Source organism: Herpailurus yagouaroundi, unplaced genomic scaffold (assembly GCF_014898765.1).
Source record: "Herpailurus yagouaroundi ecotype Mexico unplaced genomic scaffold, PumYag 162491, whole genome shotgun sequence".
Taxonomy (NCBI): Eukaryota; Metazoa; Chordata; class Mammalia; order Carnivora; family Felidae; genus Herpailurus; species Herpailurus yagouaroundi.
In genome coordinates, this window is record NW_024423215.1 from 65292 (window position 1) to 81805 (window position 16514).

Sequence of the window (16514 nt, forward strand, 5' to 3'; positions counted from 1 at the left end):
ATGTAAATGGGTGACTTCTGTTCAGTGCAAGGTAATGAAAAGTGGTAGGAATTAGGAAGTCAAAAGTGCATTACCAATTTAAAGGGAGCAGCGCATCCCAACCGGCTGTTGCACTGAGGGAATGTGGTCCTATTTTGCAAGATGGCTTGTTTTTTTAAGAAAAACTAAAAATATTTTCTTTTTACTCTTTTCTTTTTGTTATTTATAGTATTTTAATTTTTGACCTGCAATTAATTTTAAAAATTAGACACAACAAAGAACAGCTTTTGAGTCAGCTGCCAATTAGCAATTTGTACTCAAGAGGGTATAGATAACAGAATGGAGAGTCAGAAATCTTCATGACTTGGGGCCCCTGGGCGGCTCAGTTGGTTGAGTGTCTGACTCTTGATCTCAGCTCAGGTCATGATCTCGCGGTTCATGACACTGAGCTCTGCATCAGGCTCTGTGCTGACAGCATGGAGCCTGCTTGGGATTTTTTTTCTGTCTCCCTCTCTCTCTCTCTCCTCCCTCCTCTCTGCCTCTTCCCAATTCACTCACTCTCAGTCTCTAAATAAATAAACAAACAAACATTAAAAAAAGATAAATCTTCTTGACTTGAGTAAGTCTGGCATATAGTCCTATGACCTCAGGATCCAAATGACAGTTCAAGAACACATTATTTTTTATGAGAAGAGGTTTGAACTAATCCTGCAGCAGTTAAGAGCATGGATTTTGTAACTGGACAGAACTTTCCACAATTCCAGCTCTGGATTCTATTGTGCCTCAGTTTGCCTATTTCTAACATAATATTTATAAATGCGTACTTCACAGGGCTGTGGTGACGATGAAATGGGATAGTAAGTGGAGAGCATTATCCCCACCCCTGTATACAGTAGTCACTTGATAAACTGAGCTATTACTAAATTCTAGATAGAAATAAAAAATTGAGTGTGAGTCAGTGAGAAAAGAGAAACTACAGATCTAATCAGCTTCACTGGGTAAGCATGAACAGAAATATACCTGTTTTTCCCTTGGGTCTAAAGGATAAATTTCTCCAGAACTTACTGCATAGATCAGAAATATATGATCATGTATTCTTTTGCAATAAAACAAACACCTACCCATAGGTTTATGTGGATCTTTCTAAAAAGAGATGGGATGAGACTACAGTTCACCACACAGATAACATTGAACATTCAAGTACACCAAAGTCATATGTGAGAACCCATCTAGCAGGTAACAAATGACATATTGAATGTCTCAGCTTCACTCTTCCTATTCAACACCTGTTTAATGCAGAGCAAGAGGAAACTGCAGTTCAAAATGAGCAAGCAAATGAATGTAATACTCTACAAGAGTATTAAAAAAATATTGAGGAAACATGGTACTTATTATAAATAATATCATTGAACAGGCTTTAATTATAGATTTTCAATGAAATGAAGCATTTGAATAGACCTCTTTCTTCCCCTTTAACTACCAAAGAAAACTTCATAAAGGCACTAATACATATGCTGACTATATGTCTTATATTAACTAGTGTTAGTTTTTATTTATTATATTATATTAGGTACTATTAGTTCATATTAATTGAATGTTCCATGTTCCATTATAGTATATTATTTCATATTAATTTTTGAAAATTATCATCAAATACATAAAAAATACAATGTATGATCTATTCTGTATGCTGAATTTTACATGAAGACTTTCTGGAAAGGAACCTTGTGTTTTGGGGGGTTTTATTTTAGATTTTATTTTTAAGTAATCTCTACACCCAATGTGGGCTTGAACTCACAACCCTGAGATCAAGAGTCACAAACTCTTCCAACTGAGCCAGCCAGGCGCCCCAGGAACCTTATATTTTATCAAAATTTTTTTACAAGAGTCTAAAATAGAGTACAGCAAGAAAGTCTCAAAGTGCCCTCCTGTTCTTTATCTAACTCTTTCCTGAAAGGTATCTTGCTATGCTGATTCTTATTTGATAATGTTAACTTCCTTCCTTGGCCCATTGTTCTTACTTTCCGTGTGTTGGTAGTATTTTTGCATTATCCATCAATTCTCATGGTTTATCTATTTTTCTTGTGCACTGAATTACAAATGTGTTTCTCTAGTCCTGACTTTTTGCCTGAGCTTCGGTTTCATATAATCAGAATCTGCCTCCAACATGACCAAGACTTAGCTCATTTATAATGTATGCATTCATCATGGTCTGGGCTGTGTGTAACTAACTCCTCAGCCTCAGCTCCTCATACTTCTTGCTTCTCACTTCGACACCTGGTTCAGTAAAACTGAACTCTGTTCTAATCTGAAGTACATTTGTTTTTATCTAGTGGCATTGAGACTTTACCCGTTTCGAGTTTTAACTCACCACCCACTAAGCTCTACGCTCCTTGAGGAGCAAAGCCTTATTATTCACCTTTGAAATCCCAATGCCTAACTTAGTATTTAGTACTTATGATAAAAACACTGTCGAATTGAATAGGACCAACTAAAATTTCTCTATTTCAAACCTACATCTGACATTCACAGCTCCACTGCCTACTGGAAGTTTACTGGGGTATCCTAAAGGAAAAGTGTAATACTCTATTCTATCCATAGGTGGTATAATACTCTACTCTACTCATAAAACTAAGGAAACAAAAGGTGTAAATGGGCTTTAGGTACAATTGAGCACAAAGATTAAATTTATAATTTTTAAACTAAAAATTAAGTCTACCCTAAGACTTAATTATATAAAGACTTTTAAATTATATTTACATCTATTACATACATATAACTATAATTATATTTAAGACTTTATACATATAATTTAAGTCTATTTTATATATAAAATAGTAACTGTATAAACTTTCATTTGCTGCAAATTGTAAGCAAGGAGAAAAGAAGACAGTCTATTAAAGTGGGAGCTCTTTGAAGTGAAGTTTTTCTGTCTTAAATAGCCAAGATACCTAGGGTTACCTACAACATTTCATTGTCTTACATTTTCCAGACTTTTCATTTTCATACAAACTTTGTGCTAGTTTTACCCAGACCATGTGATGGTCTTTCCCCACAACAGTTAAGGAAAAATAAAAGTTCAGTACAGACAGCTCAAATCCCTCTTTTTAAAAAAAATCACATACTGTGGGTAATGTATAACAAGGATACACAGCATTAGATGTGAAAAGTTGACTTTTTTTCATGCTGATATAATTATTTTAATGCAAACACAATTTCTCCCTAGATCTAATTTATAGGAATAAACATTATTTATTTAGCTATGACCTTAAAGTAGCAGGTGGCTTATTAAATGAAATGTTATAGTACGAAATCATTAAAAACCAAAATTGTTTATTACTCAAGTTATCAAATAATATGGCATTCACATTTTATCTGGGTTTTCCAGTTTATCAAGGCTTACTGAAAATACCTGTTTTTGTAAAAATCTTCCTACATGGTTAAAAGAAATTTTTTCTAGTCCTCAGAATTATTATTTCCCAAATAAGAAAATTTTTTGTCACAGCCTGGAGCCTGCTTCAGATTCTCTGTCTCCCCCTTTCTCTCTGGTCCTTTCCCCTTGCACTGTCTTTCCCTCTGTCTCAAAAATAAATAAATATTAAAAATTTAAAAAAAAATCACAACCAAAAGTTCCACAAGATTTTACTTTTGCTTTCTTTCTTAGGTAAACCAATTTTACCATGTTTTATATGTCATTCTATATACTCACATACACTTAAAAGCACACATACACAGACATACACACACACATATTTATAGGCACAAGGGAGGCTTGGGGGTTACTAGTTTTGTTTTTACAAACTGAGGTTATGCTGTTTCAGCAATGCAACTTGTGTTCTTCCTGAAAACATATGCTGTGCATTCCTCCATGTTCATATGTATAGATCTAACTCTAATTTTAATAGAAACATGGTGAACACATCACAGTATACTCAACATTCCTCTTTCCATGAATAATCAAGTTGATTTCAGCATTTTGATGCTCCCTACCCAAAATGCTGCCATAAAAATCTCTTCCAGATACACTTAATGTGGACTTTTTATATCTCTGGAATTTATATTTAAATGAGGAAGTGCTCACTCAAGGGTATATTTATAATTTTTGTCTCATTTTGTTAGTGAATTCCTCAGAAAGCAATAATAATTTGTACTTCAAACAATGCACGAGAGTTGCCTTTCTTCACATTCATGGCAGCATCAGATAGTATACTTTTTAACTTTGTCAACTTTTTAACTTTTACATTATCAATTAATAATAATATCCCATTGTTGCTTAAATTTGTACATTCTTAATCACTGGAAAGGATGAGCATCTTCTCATATTTATGCATCATTTAGATTTATTAATCTATTATTTCTTTAATGTTAACTCTTTTTTTTAATGCGTTGTCTTTTCTTATCAATTTTAATACCTATAGGAATATTACTGATATTCAATTTTTTTGTATTGTCCTTCAATTTTCCACATATGAGGCAATTTTTTTCCTTCCTTCTCTCATTTGTTCTTTGAATACTAAAACTTTAAATATCAGGGGACACAAAGACTGACACAATTCAGGCTATTATGGTGGAAAATATTCCTACCTTTCTGAGTGTACTTCATTTACACCTTGTAGGTAGTTCATTTAGTCCAGGATATGCAGTCAACTCCATTTATACTCTATGAGGGAAAAAGGAGGTTTAGGAGAGAAAATAGACAAAGTGGGTAAAACAACTCACAAAGAATACCCTAGACTACTAATTTATATTTCCATATTTTTGTTGATTTATACATATATTAAAGCGTATAAATCTTAAATGTACAGTTTGATAAACTTTTACAAATAAAACATGCCTGTGTAACTGCCACTAAGTTTCAAATGTAGAACATTATCACATCCCAGGAGCCTCCCTCATGCCTCCTCTCAATCACTACCCTGCCAAAATAAAGTACTCTTCTGATTTCTCTAAATATAGATTAGTTTTGGCCTGTTTTGAATTTTATTCAAATGGAACCATTCAGTATGTACTCTCTTCAGTCTTGCTACTCTCATTTAACATCATATTGGTGAGATTTACCAATGTATTGACAGAATTTCATTAGATTAGAAATCCATGTGTGAATAAACCACAACTTAACTAGAATTCTTCCGATGACTGCAATTTGGGTTGTTTCTCACAATCTTTGCTTAATTAAAGTATTATGTCATTTACACTGAATGAAATTTCTTATCTTTTTATTTAAATCTCCCAAATTACTATTTGTTTTATGGTTTTCCTCATCTCTTTGTTGTCCCTTTTTTCCCTCCTTTTCTTTCTTTTGGAATAATGAAGTTATTTTTCAATATGACATCTCCTTTGTTTATAGTTATATATTCTTTTACTATTACTTTATAGGTTATCCTAGAGATAAAACGTTCTCTTTTCTTTTTTTTTTCTTTCCCTCCCTTCCTTCCTTGCTTCCTGTCTCTCTCTCTCTCTCTCTCTCTCTCTCTCTCTCTCTCTCTCTCTTTTTCGGACAAAGAATACATTGTTATTTTTTAATGTGGCTTAAATACAGATTTTCCTCTCTCCTGGGTAAAAGATTAGCTGTGTGTTAAAATAACAGAACTACCACATATGTGACTATTACAAATAAAACCAGCTACAAAAATTAGAAATGAAAGACAGACGTCTGCTTTCCTTAAAATGTCTAAAATGATAAAAGATAGTCTAAATAACAAACAACTTTGAAAAAGATAAAATGTTTTCAAGTCCACTGATACAGATGAAATACACTTTACTTGGAATCCACCATTTTCAATGATGACAGAATAGGACATTATTTGTTCCATTCTATTATTACAATAGGGCATCTTTTTAAATAATAGCTTATATTTATAACTTATCAGCAATAATACAGTCAATATTTTTGGCTATATGCCAATGGAAGGAAGAAGTAAAAAAAAAATCCTCTAAGACATAACTCCTCTGGAATGCACTGTATTATTCTGACTTTTTAATTTAGCAGAAAATGTACCTACCTAAAAAAAAAAAAATCTGCAACTGATGAAATCATAGAAATATGTGTCTTCTAATACAACATGGCAGAAAGCTCCCTAACTTTATATGGGATGTACTATCCTTTAATCAGAACTGGAAAAGTTAAGTGTCCTTTACCTGGTCAACTTAAAGGAGAGGGTTCCTCACTTTAACCTATGCTGACACAATGCTCTCCCCAGCAGCCATGTCTACTCTGTTCAAAAATATTATCAAGTGTGTGATTTCTGGTCTCCAGGAAACACAAGGGTGATTGTGAAAATCAATTACCATTATAGGAGACGCCTGACATAGCAATAAAAACCAGGTCACAAACTGTTTCTGCCAAAAACCACTTGCAGAAACCTGGTTAAAATCACTAAGCGGATAACCTTTATTCAAAAGCAAAACTATTATACCTTTAAAAAACATACAGTTGGATTAAACCTGAACTTCCAGCCTGTGAAAAGAGGCTATCAAGCTAGTGTGAAATGCAGAGAATGCCACTGACCTCAACAGAGGACCCTGAGGAAAAGAAACATTGTTAAACAAGTGGGAAGCCTCTCAGGCTAAGGCTTCTGAAGCCCAGCACAAGAGAGGTACACGTGAAATTCTAATACAACAATGGTGCTGGTGGACATGGGGTTCTCTTAAAGAATAATATGAAACTAGATGAAAGTAGATACCAGAATTGCATCTATTCTTATGCTTTCATGTAGCAGATAAGACAAGGAAAAGGTCACAGTCTAAGTGGGGCCTAGTTCTAGCAATTTTAACATGGCGTACAGTATTAACATACCCCTCACACTTACTTTAAAAGAATATCTGCACTGAAATAAGAAAGCAGATGTAAAAGAAGTAACAAAGCACCAGGAATTCTGGTGCTACAGAGAAGAGGATGGGAGAACAGGAAGCTTCATGACTTGAGTAAGGCACAGATGGGTAGCATAAGTTCTGTGACTTCTTGCCCTGGAGTCACAGTTTTGGGTTCTGTTTGGGTCTCAGCTTCCTTATTCATAAGAGAAGGAAGTAAACTGTGTTTCATAGTCTTGTGAGGAGAATTAGGTGAGGTGACTAATGGGATGCACTGAGCCCCATTTCTTACATACGTTAATCACAATAAATAAAGGTATTAATAAATTTTAGATCCAATGAAAATTAGATGTAAGTTAGTGAATACAGAGAAAGTACAGGCCACACTACCTCACTGGGTAAGTATGACTGTGGACATGTATTTTTTTTTTTTACCAGCACTTAAAAGGCAATATTACTTAATTATATAAACCATATTAACTAATATTAATTATATTTGCTATATTAACTACTATTAGTCAACATTGAATGCACATCCAATTAAAATACATTATTATATATTAATTTTGCATTCTGAAGTTATCTTCAAATAAATAAAAGTATAATCCACGATTTGTTTTTTATGCAGCTTTTTGCATAAAGATTTTCTGGAAAGAAACCTTACATTTTTTTTCTATCTTCTTAAAAGGATTCTGTAACACAAGATCTTCTGGAAATGCCCTTGGTGTATTCTATTTTTTCGTTACCAAAACTATTTCCCAAAAGATTTCTTGCTTCTCTCCTGACTCTTAATCAGTGGTGTGGTTAACTTCCTCCCTTGGCCCATTTTTCTTCTCACTTCGCCTGTTTGCCATTCTTTTTTTAAATGTTTATTTATTTTTGAGAGAGAGTGGGGCAGGGGAGGGGCAGAGAGAGAGGGAGAGGATCCCAAGCAGGCTCCACACTGTCGGCATGTTGGTCTCTATCCCATCAACCATGAGATCATGACTTGAGTTAAAATCAAGAGTCGGATGCTCAATCAACTGATCCCCCCAAGGTGCCCTGACTGTTTACTGTTCTTACATGACCCATATACAGTCCTAGCTTATCTACTGTTCTCATCCACTGACTCACAAATGTGTTTCTCTAATCCTGACATTTTGCCTGAGCTTCAGATTGATATAATCGATATCTCCTCCCAAAATGACCAAGACAAAACTCAGCTATAACACACATTTCTCAGCATCCATCACTCACACTTCCTGCTTCACACACATTATGAAAACTGATCTCTGCTCTTGTCACAAGCACATTTGCTTTTGTCTCATGGAGTTGAAATTTTCTCTCTCGAGATTTATCTTACACACTAGGCTACAAGCTCCTGGTGATCAGAGCCTTTTTTAATTAATCTTTGAAAGTCCAGTACCTAACTCAGTATTTAATATCAATAACAGAATCATTGTTGACCTGAATTACAATATCCTGGTAAAAACTGTAATTCTTTATTCTTATCAATCTAAGGAAGCAAGCTGCTAAAATGAGGGAGGAATGGTTTAAATGTGCCTTAGATATAACTTACCACACAGGTTAAAATAATTTTTTATATAAAACTTAGTCTTTATGTGAACAGAAGCTGAATAAGCTTTTATTTACCACAAGTATTAAGCAAAAAGAAGAGCTCAAACTCGGAGCTCTCTAAAGTGTGTTTCTCTTATTACTCAGGATCCCAAAATCACCTACAAAACCTCATTATCTCGCTCTTTCCAAGGCTGCCTTTTAGTATAAACTCAGAGCCAGTATCAGTGCCCATACGTGATCAGAAGAGGTTTCCCAAACTTTTAATTCATTGGAGAGTTAAAGTCCCTGCTTTTACCACACTATCTAGATAATCTATAATAAGAATACACAGCATTTGGATAGGTAAAAAGCTGACTTTTTTCCCTGACGTTGAGCAAATATAATTAATATAACTATTAATTATATTTATAATTATATTATATTTAATATAAATATTAATTATAATTCTACTATAATTAAATATAAATATAATATAAATATATAATCAAATATACTCATTATATTTAATATAAATACTGCATTTACATTAAATTTATTTGAATATTTTATTATTAATAAATAGTTACTTAATTTAATAATTTATATTAAATATAATTAATATAAATGTAATATTTTTGGCCTAAGAATCCATTTTAACACAATGAATCAGTGTCTACATAGATATGATCATAAAGTAGTAAAGTGATTCACGAAATGAAATATCATATCACCAACTTCTTAAAGACCACAGTTGTTCTTCACTAAAGTTATCAAAGACAATATTGCATCCACATTACATCTGGGTTTCCTAACTTACCGACTTCCTGAAAACACCATTTGTTTTGTGAAACAAAACAAAACCAATTCTTACATCATCTAAAATGATCTGGTCTTTAAAATGATTGCTTACCAAATAAGAAATTTCTGTTACCCTGCAAACAGTTAAGCTCGGGGGATTAGTGTGTCATGGGCAGTGGATATTTCCTTATAAAAAAAAAAATCTATGTGTAGGCTTTCTTCTTTGATGGTACCTGAGCAAAATTGTGAATCTGGTTAAATTTATTTTGGTAACTGATCTCTATCCCCTGACAGACAAAACAAAATGGAAAACCTTCTCTTTGGCCAGCCCTGAAGGCTTTATCTTCATTGCAAATAGCTTTTTCTTGAGTATTCATCAATTAATTTCTAACAAAATATACAAATACAGATTATGTACTCTGAAATATTTGTATCATGTCTCTATAAAAACAAAAATACCACAAGATTTTATCTTTCTTTTATTTCTTAGTAATCCATTAGTACCATGTCTTCTACATATTCATACACTCTCATAGAAACCACACACACACACACACACACAGGCACATGAGAAAAACTTTTGGGAATTTCTATTTTTGTTTCTACAAAATTGACATCACACTATAGTTATCTATGCAAACTGTTTTCTCCACTAAAACATATAATATCCATTCCTCCATGTGCTTACACAATATTCCACATTGTGGACCTATCACAGCCTATTCAATATTCCTTTCTCAATGGATAATGAAATTGATTTCAGTTTTTAGATGCTCCCTCATGCAAAATGCTGCCATATAGATCTCTTACAAATACCATTTTATGGGCATTTTAGTCTGTGCTACTATATATATACACACACATGCAGAAAGATTAGAAAGAGATTCATACAAAGGATTGGCTCACTCAATTATGAGTCTGGGAAGTTGCACAATCTGTAGGCTACAAGATGAAGGCCTAGAAAAGCTGGTGGTATAGTTTCAGTCCATAGTCAAGGGTGGGAGAACCAGGAGGACCCGTGTCCCAGGGCAGAAGATACAGTGGTATCATTAGGTATATATTACTCATTTTACAGATGCAGATACTGAAACTCTGGGAGGGTATGACATACCCAAGGAATAACATTTTGTAAGTGCCAGACCTAACAACAGAACACAGAACTTCTGGCTCCTAACTCAGCACTTTCCACAATACCACATTGTGCTACCATTTAAAATAAAACCAAACCAACTTTCTTGTTGGCCTACACTAATAATTTATATTTTTATAAACATTTCTATTAAGTATACATAAAGAATATACATTTTAAATGTACAGCTGGATGATTTTTTTTCAAGGTAAACATACCTGTATTACCACCACCTGGTTCAAATTTATAACATGATCACCTCCCAGAAGCCTCCCTTATGATCCTGCCAAAGCTAAATCACTCTTCTGATTTCTTTCCCTGTTTGTTATTTATTTTGTGATTTTGAACACTATACACATGAAATAGTTCATTATGTACGTACTTCTGCATTGTTTCTCTCAACATTATATTGGTAAACTTTATCCATTATAATGCATTACAGCATAGAATTTCATCATGTGAACTGACCATAATTTAAGTGTCTATTATTTTATTGACGGGTAAGTAGGCTGCTGTCTGACAATCTTTTCCTCATGATTGGAATATTTATACCACTTACATATAATGAAACTACTGACACTTTTTTATTTAAATCTATCAAATTGGTATTTGTTTGCTAATTTTTCATCTTGTATTTTTTCCTAATTTTTCTTTCCACCATCAGAACCAGGAAGCTATCCTTCAAGACACTTTCCCCTGAGTTACTATTCTAAAGTAAGTTCTCACTTCTCATTGATTAACACCTCAGTTATATGTAATATGAGCATAATTGTTATTGTCAAATCTACTTTATATTCAAAGTAATGTATGGAAGTAGATTCTTGTATTAACCAAGTCACAAATAACCATATTCTTACTTTTGATTTATTTTCATTACAATTGTAGTCCATAAAGAATCTTGATGCTTATTCTTTTCGTTAAGCCCACAAACCAACAATGTTTAAAGAAATCTCACTATAAGAAATCCACACAACCTAGAGAGTAAGGCAGCTAAGTAGAAAAACAACACTTACTAAAGGTGAAGATCAAGGATAATGGTGGAGTTTTAGAATAACAGTAATAAGATGGTGATAAGCATTCTTTTTGTCTAAAGGTAGACTGGCTAACCTAACTTAGCCTGCAAAAAATCCATATATATCATTTGTTTTGCTCAAATTGGATTGGGCACATGCTGGATAGTTACAAGATTTGGTAAATTAACCATTTTAATCATTTAATCAGTCAACAACCATTTACTGAAACTACTGGGTTTCTATGATTCTAGCCGCTCCCCATCATCAACACACTATATGAATTTGAGATGTTTCTTATATCTAAAATTGTCCCAGTTTCTTTCCAGTTCCTATTCCATTTAAATCTGTAAATAGGCTCTATCATGATATAATGCTAACAGCAGCAACAACAGCAACACAAATTAAAACTCCGAAACCATCAATATCAAAATTTTCAACAGTCACATGTATCATTTTGCTTTCTTCACTTAGATATACACTGGCATGAAAACAGAGTACTTGGAGAATTTCCATTGCTTTGCTTTTTCCCAATTCATGTATAATTTCCTCCGGAACTAACATACAACAGGTGCTTATACACAAGTTGAATTAATAAATGCATTTTGTTGATTTAGTTATTCATGAAGACATGAATGCAAACTCTGAATGTACAAAACAGAATACCATGAAGAATCATAAAGAAAAAAGTGTATCAAACATACTGCTACCTACAAAAACAAGTAAGTTCAAAACCAAAACCACTGTCACTTTGTTGTGATAAGACCAGTGAAGATTCTTCAGGTAAGTTTGAGAAAAACTTACATATCAAAAACTTCATGAGATATAATGTAAATTTAAAAAGTTCAAAGTCTGCTTTAAGTTTTAGGAAACTCTATTTAAAATGATATAAATAAATGAATGCCAAAGTAAAATTCCTTTGCAGCATTAAATATACTCCACTTTTCATCATATAATACAGTACAAAGTACAACTCTTTTTGATAACTGTAGTTATCAAAAAAAAATCCCAATATGGAATACAACAAAAATAGCTCTTTAAATGTATATTCTATTACCCATGGCACCCAAGTGTAAACATAAGAGATTGGAAATGAAAGAAAACACTTTTGTTGTTGATAGTACAAAATCATCTAGAATATTTTTTTTTAAGATGAACAGAAAGACTCATTTGCCACATAATATTTTGTGCTAATTCCACTCATTTTCTGATGTAAAGCATCAGATCTTGGATATTTTCACTTCACCTTTGCTGTGGTGGGTGTGTACAAGAGAGGAGAAAAACAGATGAAGATTACTTTCAAATCTCTGTTAGTTCTGCCTATGTTTGAATGAATTCCAAAGTAGTATTGGTTCGTAAACTAAGAGACTGTGATGATTGCAAATACTTAATAATGTCATATATTCTTGTTGGGCTATCTGCTCAAAAAACCCATGAGAAACACACAATAAGGAAAGGACACTATTACCCCCTTACATGTGGATAAACAAAATCTTAAGTGAACATACATAAAAGAATGTTCCCCAGTGCTTCCTGTATGTCTACAGAATATGTCTCAAAATTAGAAATATGTTAACTATTTTAACGAAATCCTCATCTTTTGACTTATAGTTAATTCCTCTCTACAGCTTCTCCTGCATAACAGATGTAACATAGCTTAGTCCCCATACAAATGTTTCCGTATGGCCGGAGTTTGGATTTCAATGAAAACTGACTCTATTTTCTTATTTTATTTTGATATTAAAATGCAATATCAGTTGTAATTATATGATAATATTCTAGTAAAGAAACTATGACAATATGAAAAGGCATTGGCTCCATTATTGCTTGCATATACCATGCAACTAAGTAAGGTGTTCTCTAATGTCATGTCTCAAAGATAAATCTATATTTCTGATGCTAGTGACTTGGGTTTTTTTAAGTTTATTTATTTACTTTTGAAAGAGAGAGAGAGCGCTCTCATGTATGTCGGGGAGGGCAGAGACAGAGGGCGAGAGAGAGGATCCCAAGCAGGCTTCACATTATCAGTGTGCAGCCCAACGCAGAGTTTGAACTCACGATCTGTGAGATCATGACTTGAGCTGAAATCAAGAAATGGAAACTTAATTGACTGAACCACCCAGGCGCCCCTGGTGCTAGCGACTTGTAAATGACTCAACCATGCTTCAACTGAAACTATATTCCAGTTTAATAAAGATTAATTATTTTAATGCCCTTATAGTGCTTACTAAATAGGAAAGATATTCCATAAGCATTCTTTTCCTCTCAGTTCCCCTTATGTCTCTACTCGATTAAACAAAAGGGTATTATCCACTTCACTTTTATAGGAGCTTAGAACCTGGTAAGTGATAACATTTGTCCTAGAGAGATGTCGTTACTATTTATGTGAAGGCTGAAAACGAGATGTAGTTAGAGTAAAAATCGAAATACTTTCCTTATTAAATTTCGGTCAAGTTTTTAAAAAAATATTTCATCTAAACAAAATTAATGCACAATTTACTTTATTATATGCGTGTATTTTTAAAAGATGTGCATGAAGACATGGTAAATCCCTGGTACGTTTGCAAAAAGGAGGCGCCAACCAATGATACCTGGAACATTGAACCCTGTGACAATGCTTGCCTGAAGTAGAGAGACGACAAGGCTACTGAAGGCTCAAAAAAGGATATGTGGTCTACAGTAAAAATATTATAAATTTTGAAGTCTCTTGCCTTTTTAAAGGTTGGTCAAGCATTTTCTTACAAAATATTTTGTGTATTTACAGTAAATACATATTTTACGTATTACATAAATCCACTTGTAAACATTCTTTTTGAAGACATGGTATTTCTGCTGGAGAAAAATGGAAAGCACTTACACTCAGGTGTGTTATTTTTGGACATACCTAATAAATTGAGTCTAATGCTCATTTTTAAATCGTGTGGTGGTGACATAATAGCTCCCTATTTTTACAAATCGAACCAGCCAAAATAAAACGGACGAGATTCAGTACGACATAAAAAGACAAAATCCTAAACGGCTATTAAGTCTTCCACGTGACCTTTTTAAAGTTGTAGAGAGTTATACGTCCCGTATATGACAGATGTAGTTTTTGTGAAATATAAGGGTATTTGGAAGATAAGAAAAAAAGTACGTTTCCTTTAATATTCCTGTCTGTATAAGTATTGAATAGTACCCGGGATGGCTAATGAATACTGTTGCTGTTTTAACAGCACTGTGTATTAAGCTACGCTTTCTTTGCCTAAATTAAAGCAGTTGGGGACCTAGACTCTTCCCTCAATGGAGATCTAATTTACAGCAGTAGCAAAAGGGATCCTAACAGACTCAGCGCCTGATTCTCCTGTTTGCTAAGCACAATTTCCTGCCGCTAGGATGCCTTCAGAACCGAGTTGAAGTTTCTCAAAGATGCTTAAAGAGATTTTAAGGAGCGAGGATATCAGCGGGTAGAATGCAGGCCCGCGAGCAGGACACAACTGCGGCCAGTACGCACAGGGAAACTAAAACCACCGGAAGCAAAGTGACCACGGCAAAGGCAGGGGAGGGGCCGGGTGACGGCCGGTCACGACCAACCACAACATCCCGCCGTACATTAAGATGCCCCGTGACACTCGTCCTGTCACCTGACAGGCCCCCACGTCCACACCACCCGACGGCGTGCGCCCCACTCAGCCCCCTACCTCTCCGACCTTGCTCGTGACCTGGCCCAGGTTCAGCCACTCGCTGCTGCGGCGGCGGGCGGACTTGCCAGCTGTTCCTGCTACGTTTTGGGTGGGACGCGGGTTCCGGCTCGCGCCTCTGCCACCCCTGGGAGCGGAGAGCTAAGTCCGCCTGCGCGGGGTCCTGCGTGGTTCCTGCCCAGGAGGTCACGCAGGTGGGGGAGCGGCGCAGTCCGCAGCGCGCGCGCCAATCCCTCCTGCTGTTCCCCGCCCTCGCATCCCCCTGGGCGCGCGCAACCGGAGGGAAGGCTCGCCCGTGGGGCTTGGCGCGCGCACCTCGCCAAGCGCAGTTGTTTAAGGAGGACGTAGTAGTTCTAGAAACTGCAGAGAGGAACTTCCAATTGATGTGGCCCCGGATGGTTCCGTTGGAAGGGGCAGTGCCCCTGACTGTCCCAGCAGACAGATCCTCCAATCAATCCTCTGTGCCGGATTGCTTACGAAAACCAAGCTTCTCAGAAGAAGCTTCTGCCACCTTCCTTCTCAGTGAGGCAGTGAAGGCTCAGGTTGCAACAGCAGCATTCCCTCCTTTCCCTGCAGCTTTCACAGGATTAATGAAAGGAACAGCCTAACTCATGCTTCAAACACGCGGCACTAGTAACCACTGTATGACGCTAAGTCCAGAGTTCTTTCAGCATAACTTCTCTGCTGGCTCCGTACCAGGAAAACCAAATGCCGATTGAACAGCTGCCCCATGGTCCCCAGATCCAGTAGGCCCATCCCTCCCTTGATTCACAGACCTGCTTCAAAATTCTCTTTTCCGGGGCGCCTGGGTGGCGCAGTCGGTTAAGCGTCCGACTTCAGCCAGGTCACGATCTCACGGTCCGTGAGTTCGAGCCCCGCGTCAGGCTCCGGGCTGATGGCTCAGAACCTGGAGCCTGTTTCCGATTCTGTGTCTCCCTCTCTCTCTGCCCCTCCCCCGTTCATGCTCTGTCTCTCTCTCTCCCAAAAAAATAAATAAACGTTGGAAAAAAAATTAAAAAAAAAATTCTCTTTTCCATGATTTCCTGTCTTAGGAATGATTCCCTAGCTTCCTCTCAACTGGAAGCCTGGTCCTATTCATTATGTTCTATAGCCACCAATCCCCGAAACCTATCTATCTGCTCCTTTAACAAAACTCAGTTCCATCCATCTTCTTCCTTTATTCCTGACACTTCTTGTGCAGACAGCCATCACCTCTCTTCTGTGTTATCGACAATATGTCTTCTTGCTTTCTTGTTTGCCTGTATTTCTACTTAAATCTGTCAATTAACCCAATGTCCTTTGCATAAGTTCCCGTTCAAAAGATAAGCTGCAAGAGTCTTCACCATGGACTCCCCTCCATCCTTATTTGTTCTTTTTCTCTTATCAGCATGTACCCACCCCCGACACACACACCTCATTCAACAGCTTACAATTTCCTGATATGACCAGCCTCATTTCTTTCATATAATAGGTCCCTGACCTGAAGGTTTTTCTGTTTCTTCTCCTTCTTCTTCTTCCTCTTCTTCTTCTTCTTCTTCTTCTTCTTCTTCTTCTTCTTCTTCTTCTTCTTCTTCT

The 16514-nt window shown here is 35.7% G+C and overlaps 1 protein-coding gene across 1 annotated transcript in view; it reads right to left on the reverse strand.

Annotated features, from left to right (window-relative positions):
• The window catches only part of LOC121026799 (von Willebrand factor D and EGF domain-containing protein-like), a gene marked incomplete at its 3' end in the record, with an annotated part of 79671 nt that extends 64000 nt beyond the window's left edge, over positions 1-15671 (reverse strand). The window contains exons 1-2 of the mRNA XM_040469584.1: positions 15578-15671; positions 14940-15365 (exon numbers count right to left, since the gene is read on the reverse strand). Coding sequence (XP_040325518.1) covers positions 14940-15365; positions 15578-15671 — 520 coding nt within the window. The remainder of the gene's footprint in view (positions 1-14939; positions 15366-15577) is intronic.
• Between the last annotated feature and the right edge of the window lie 843 nt (positions 15672-16514).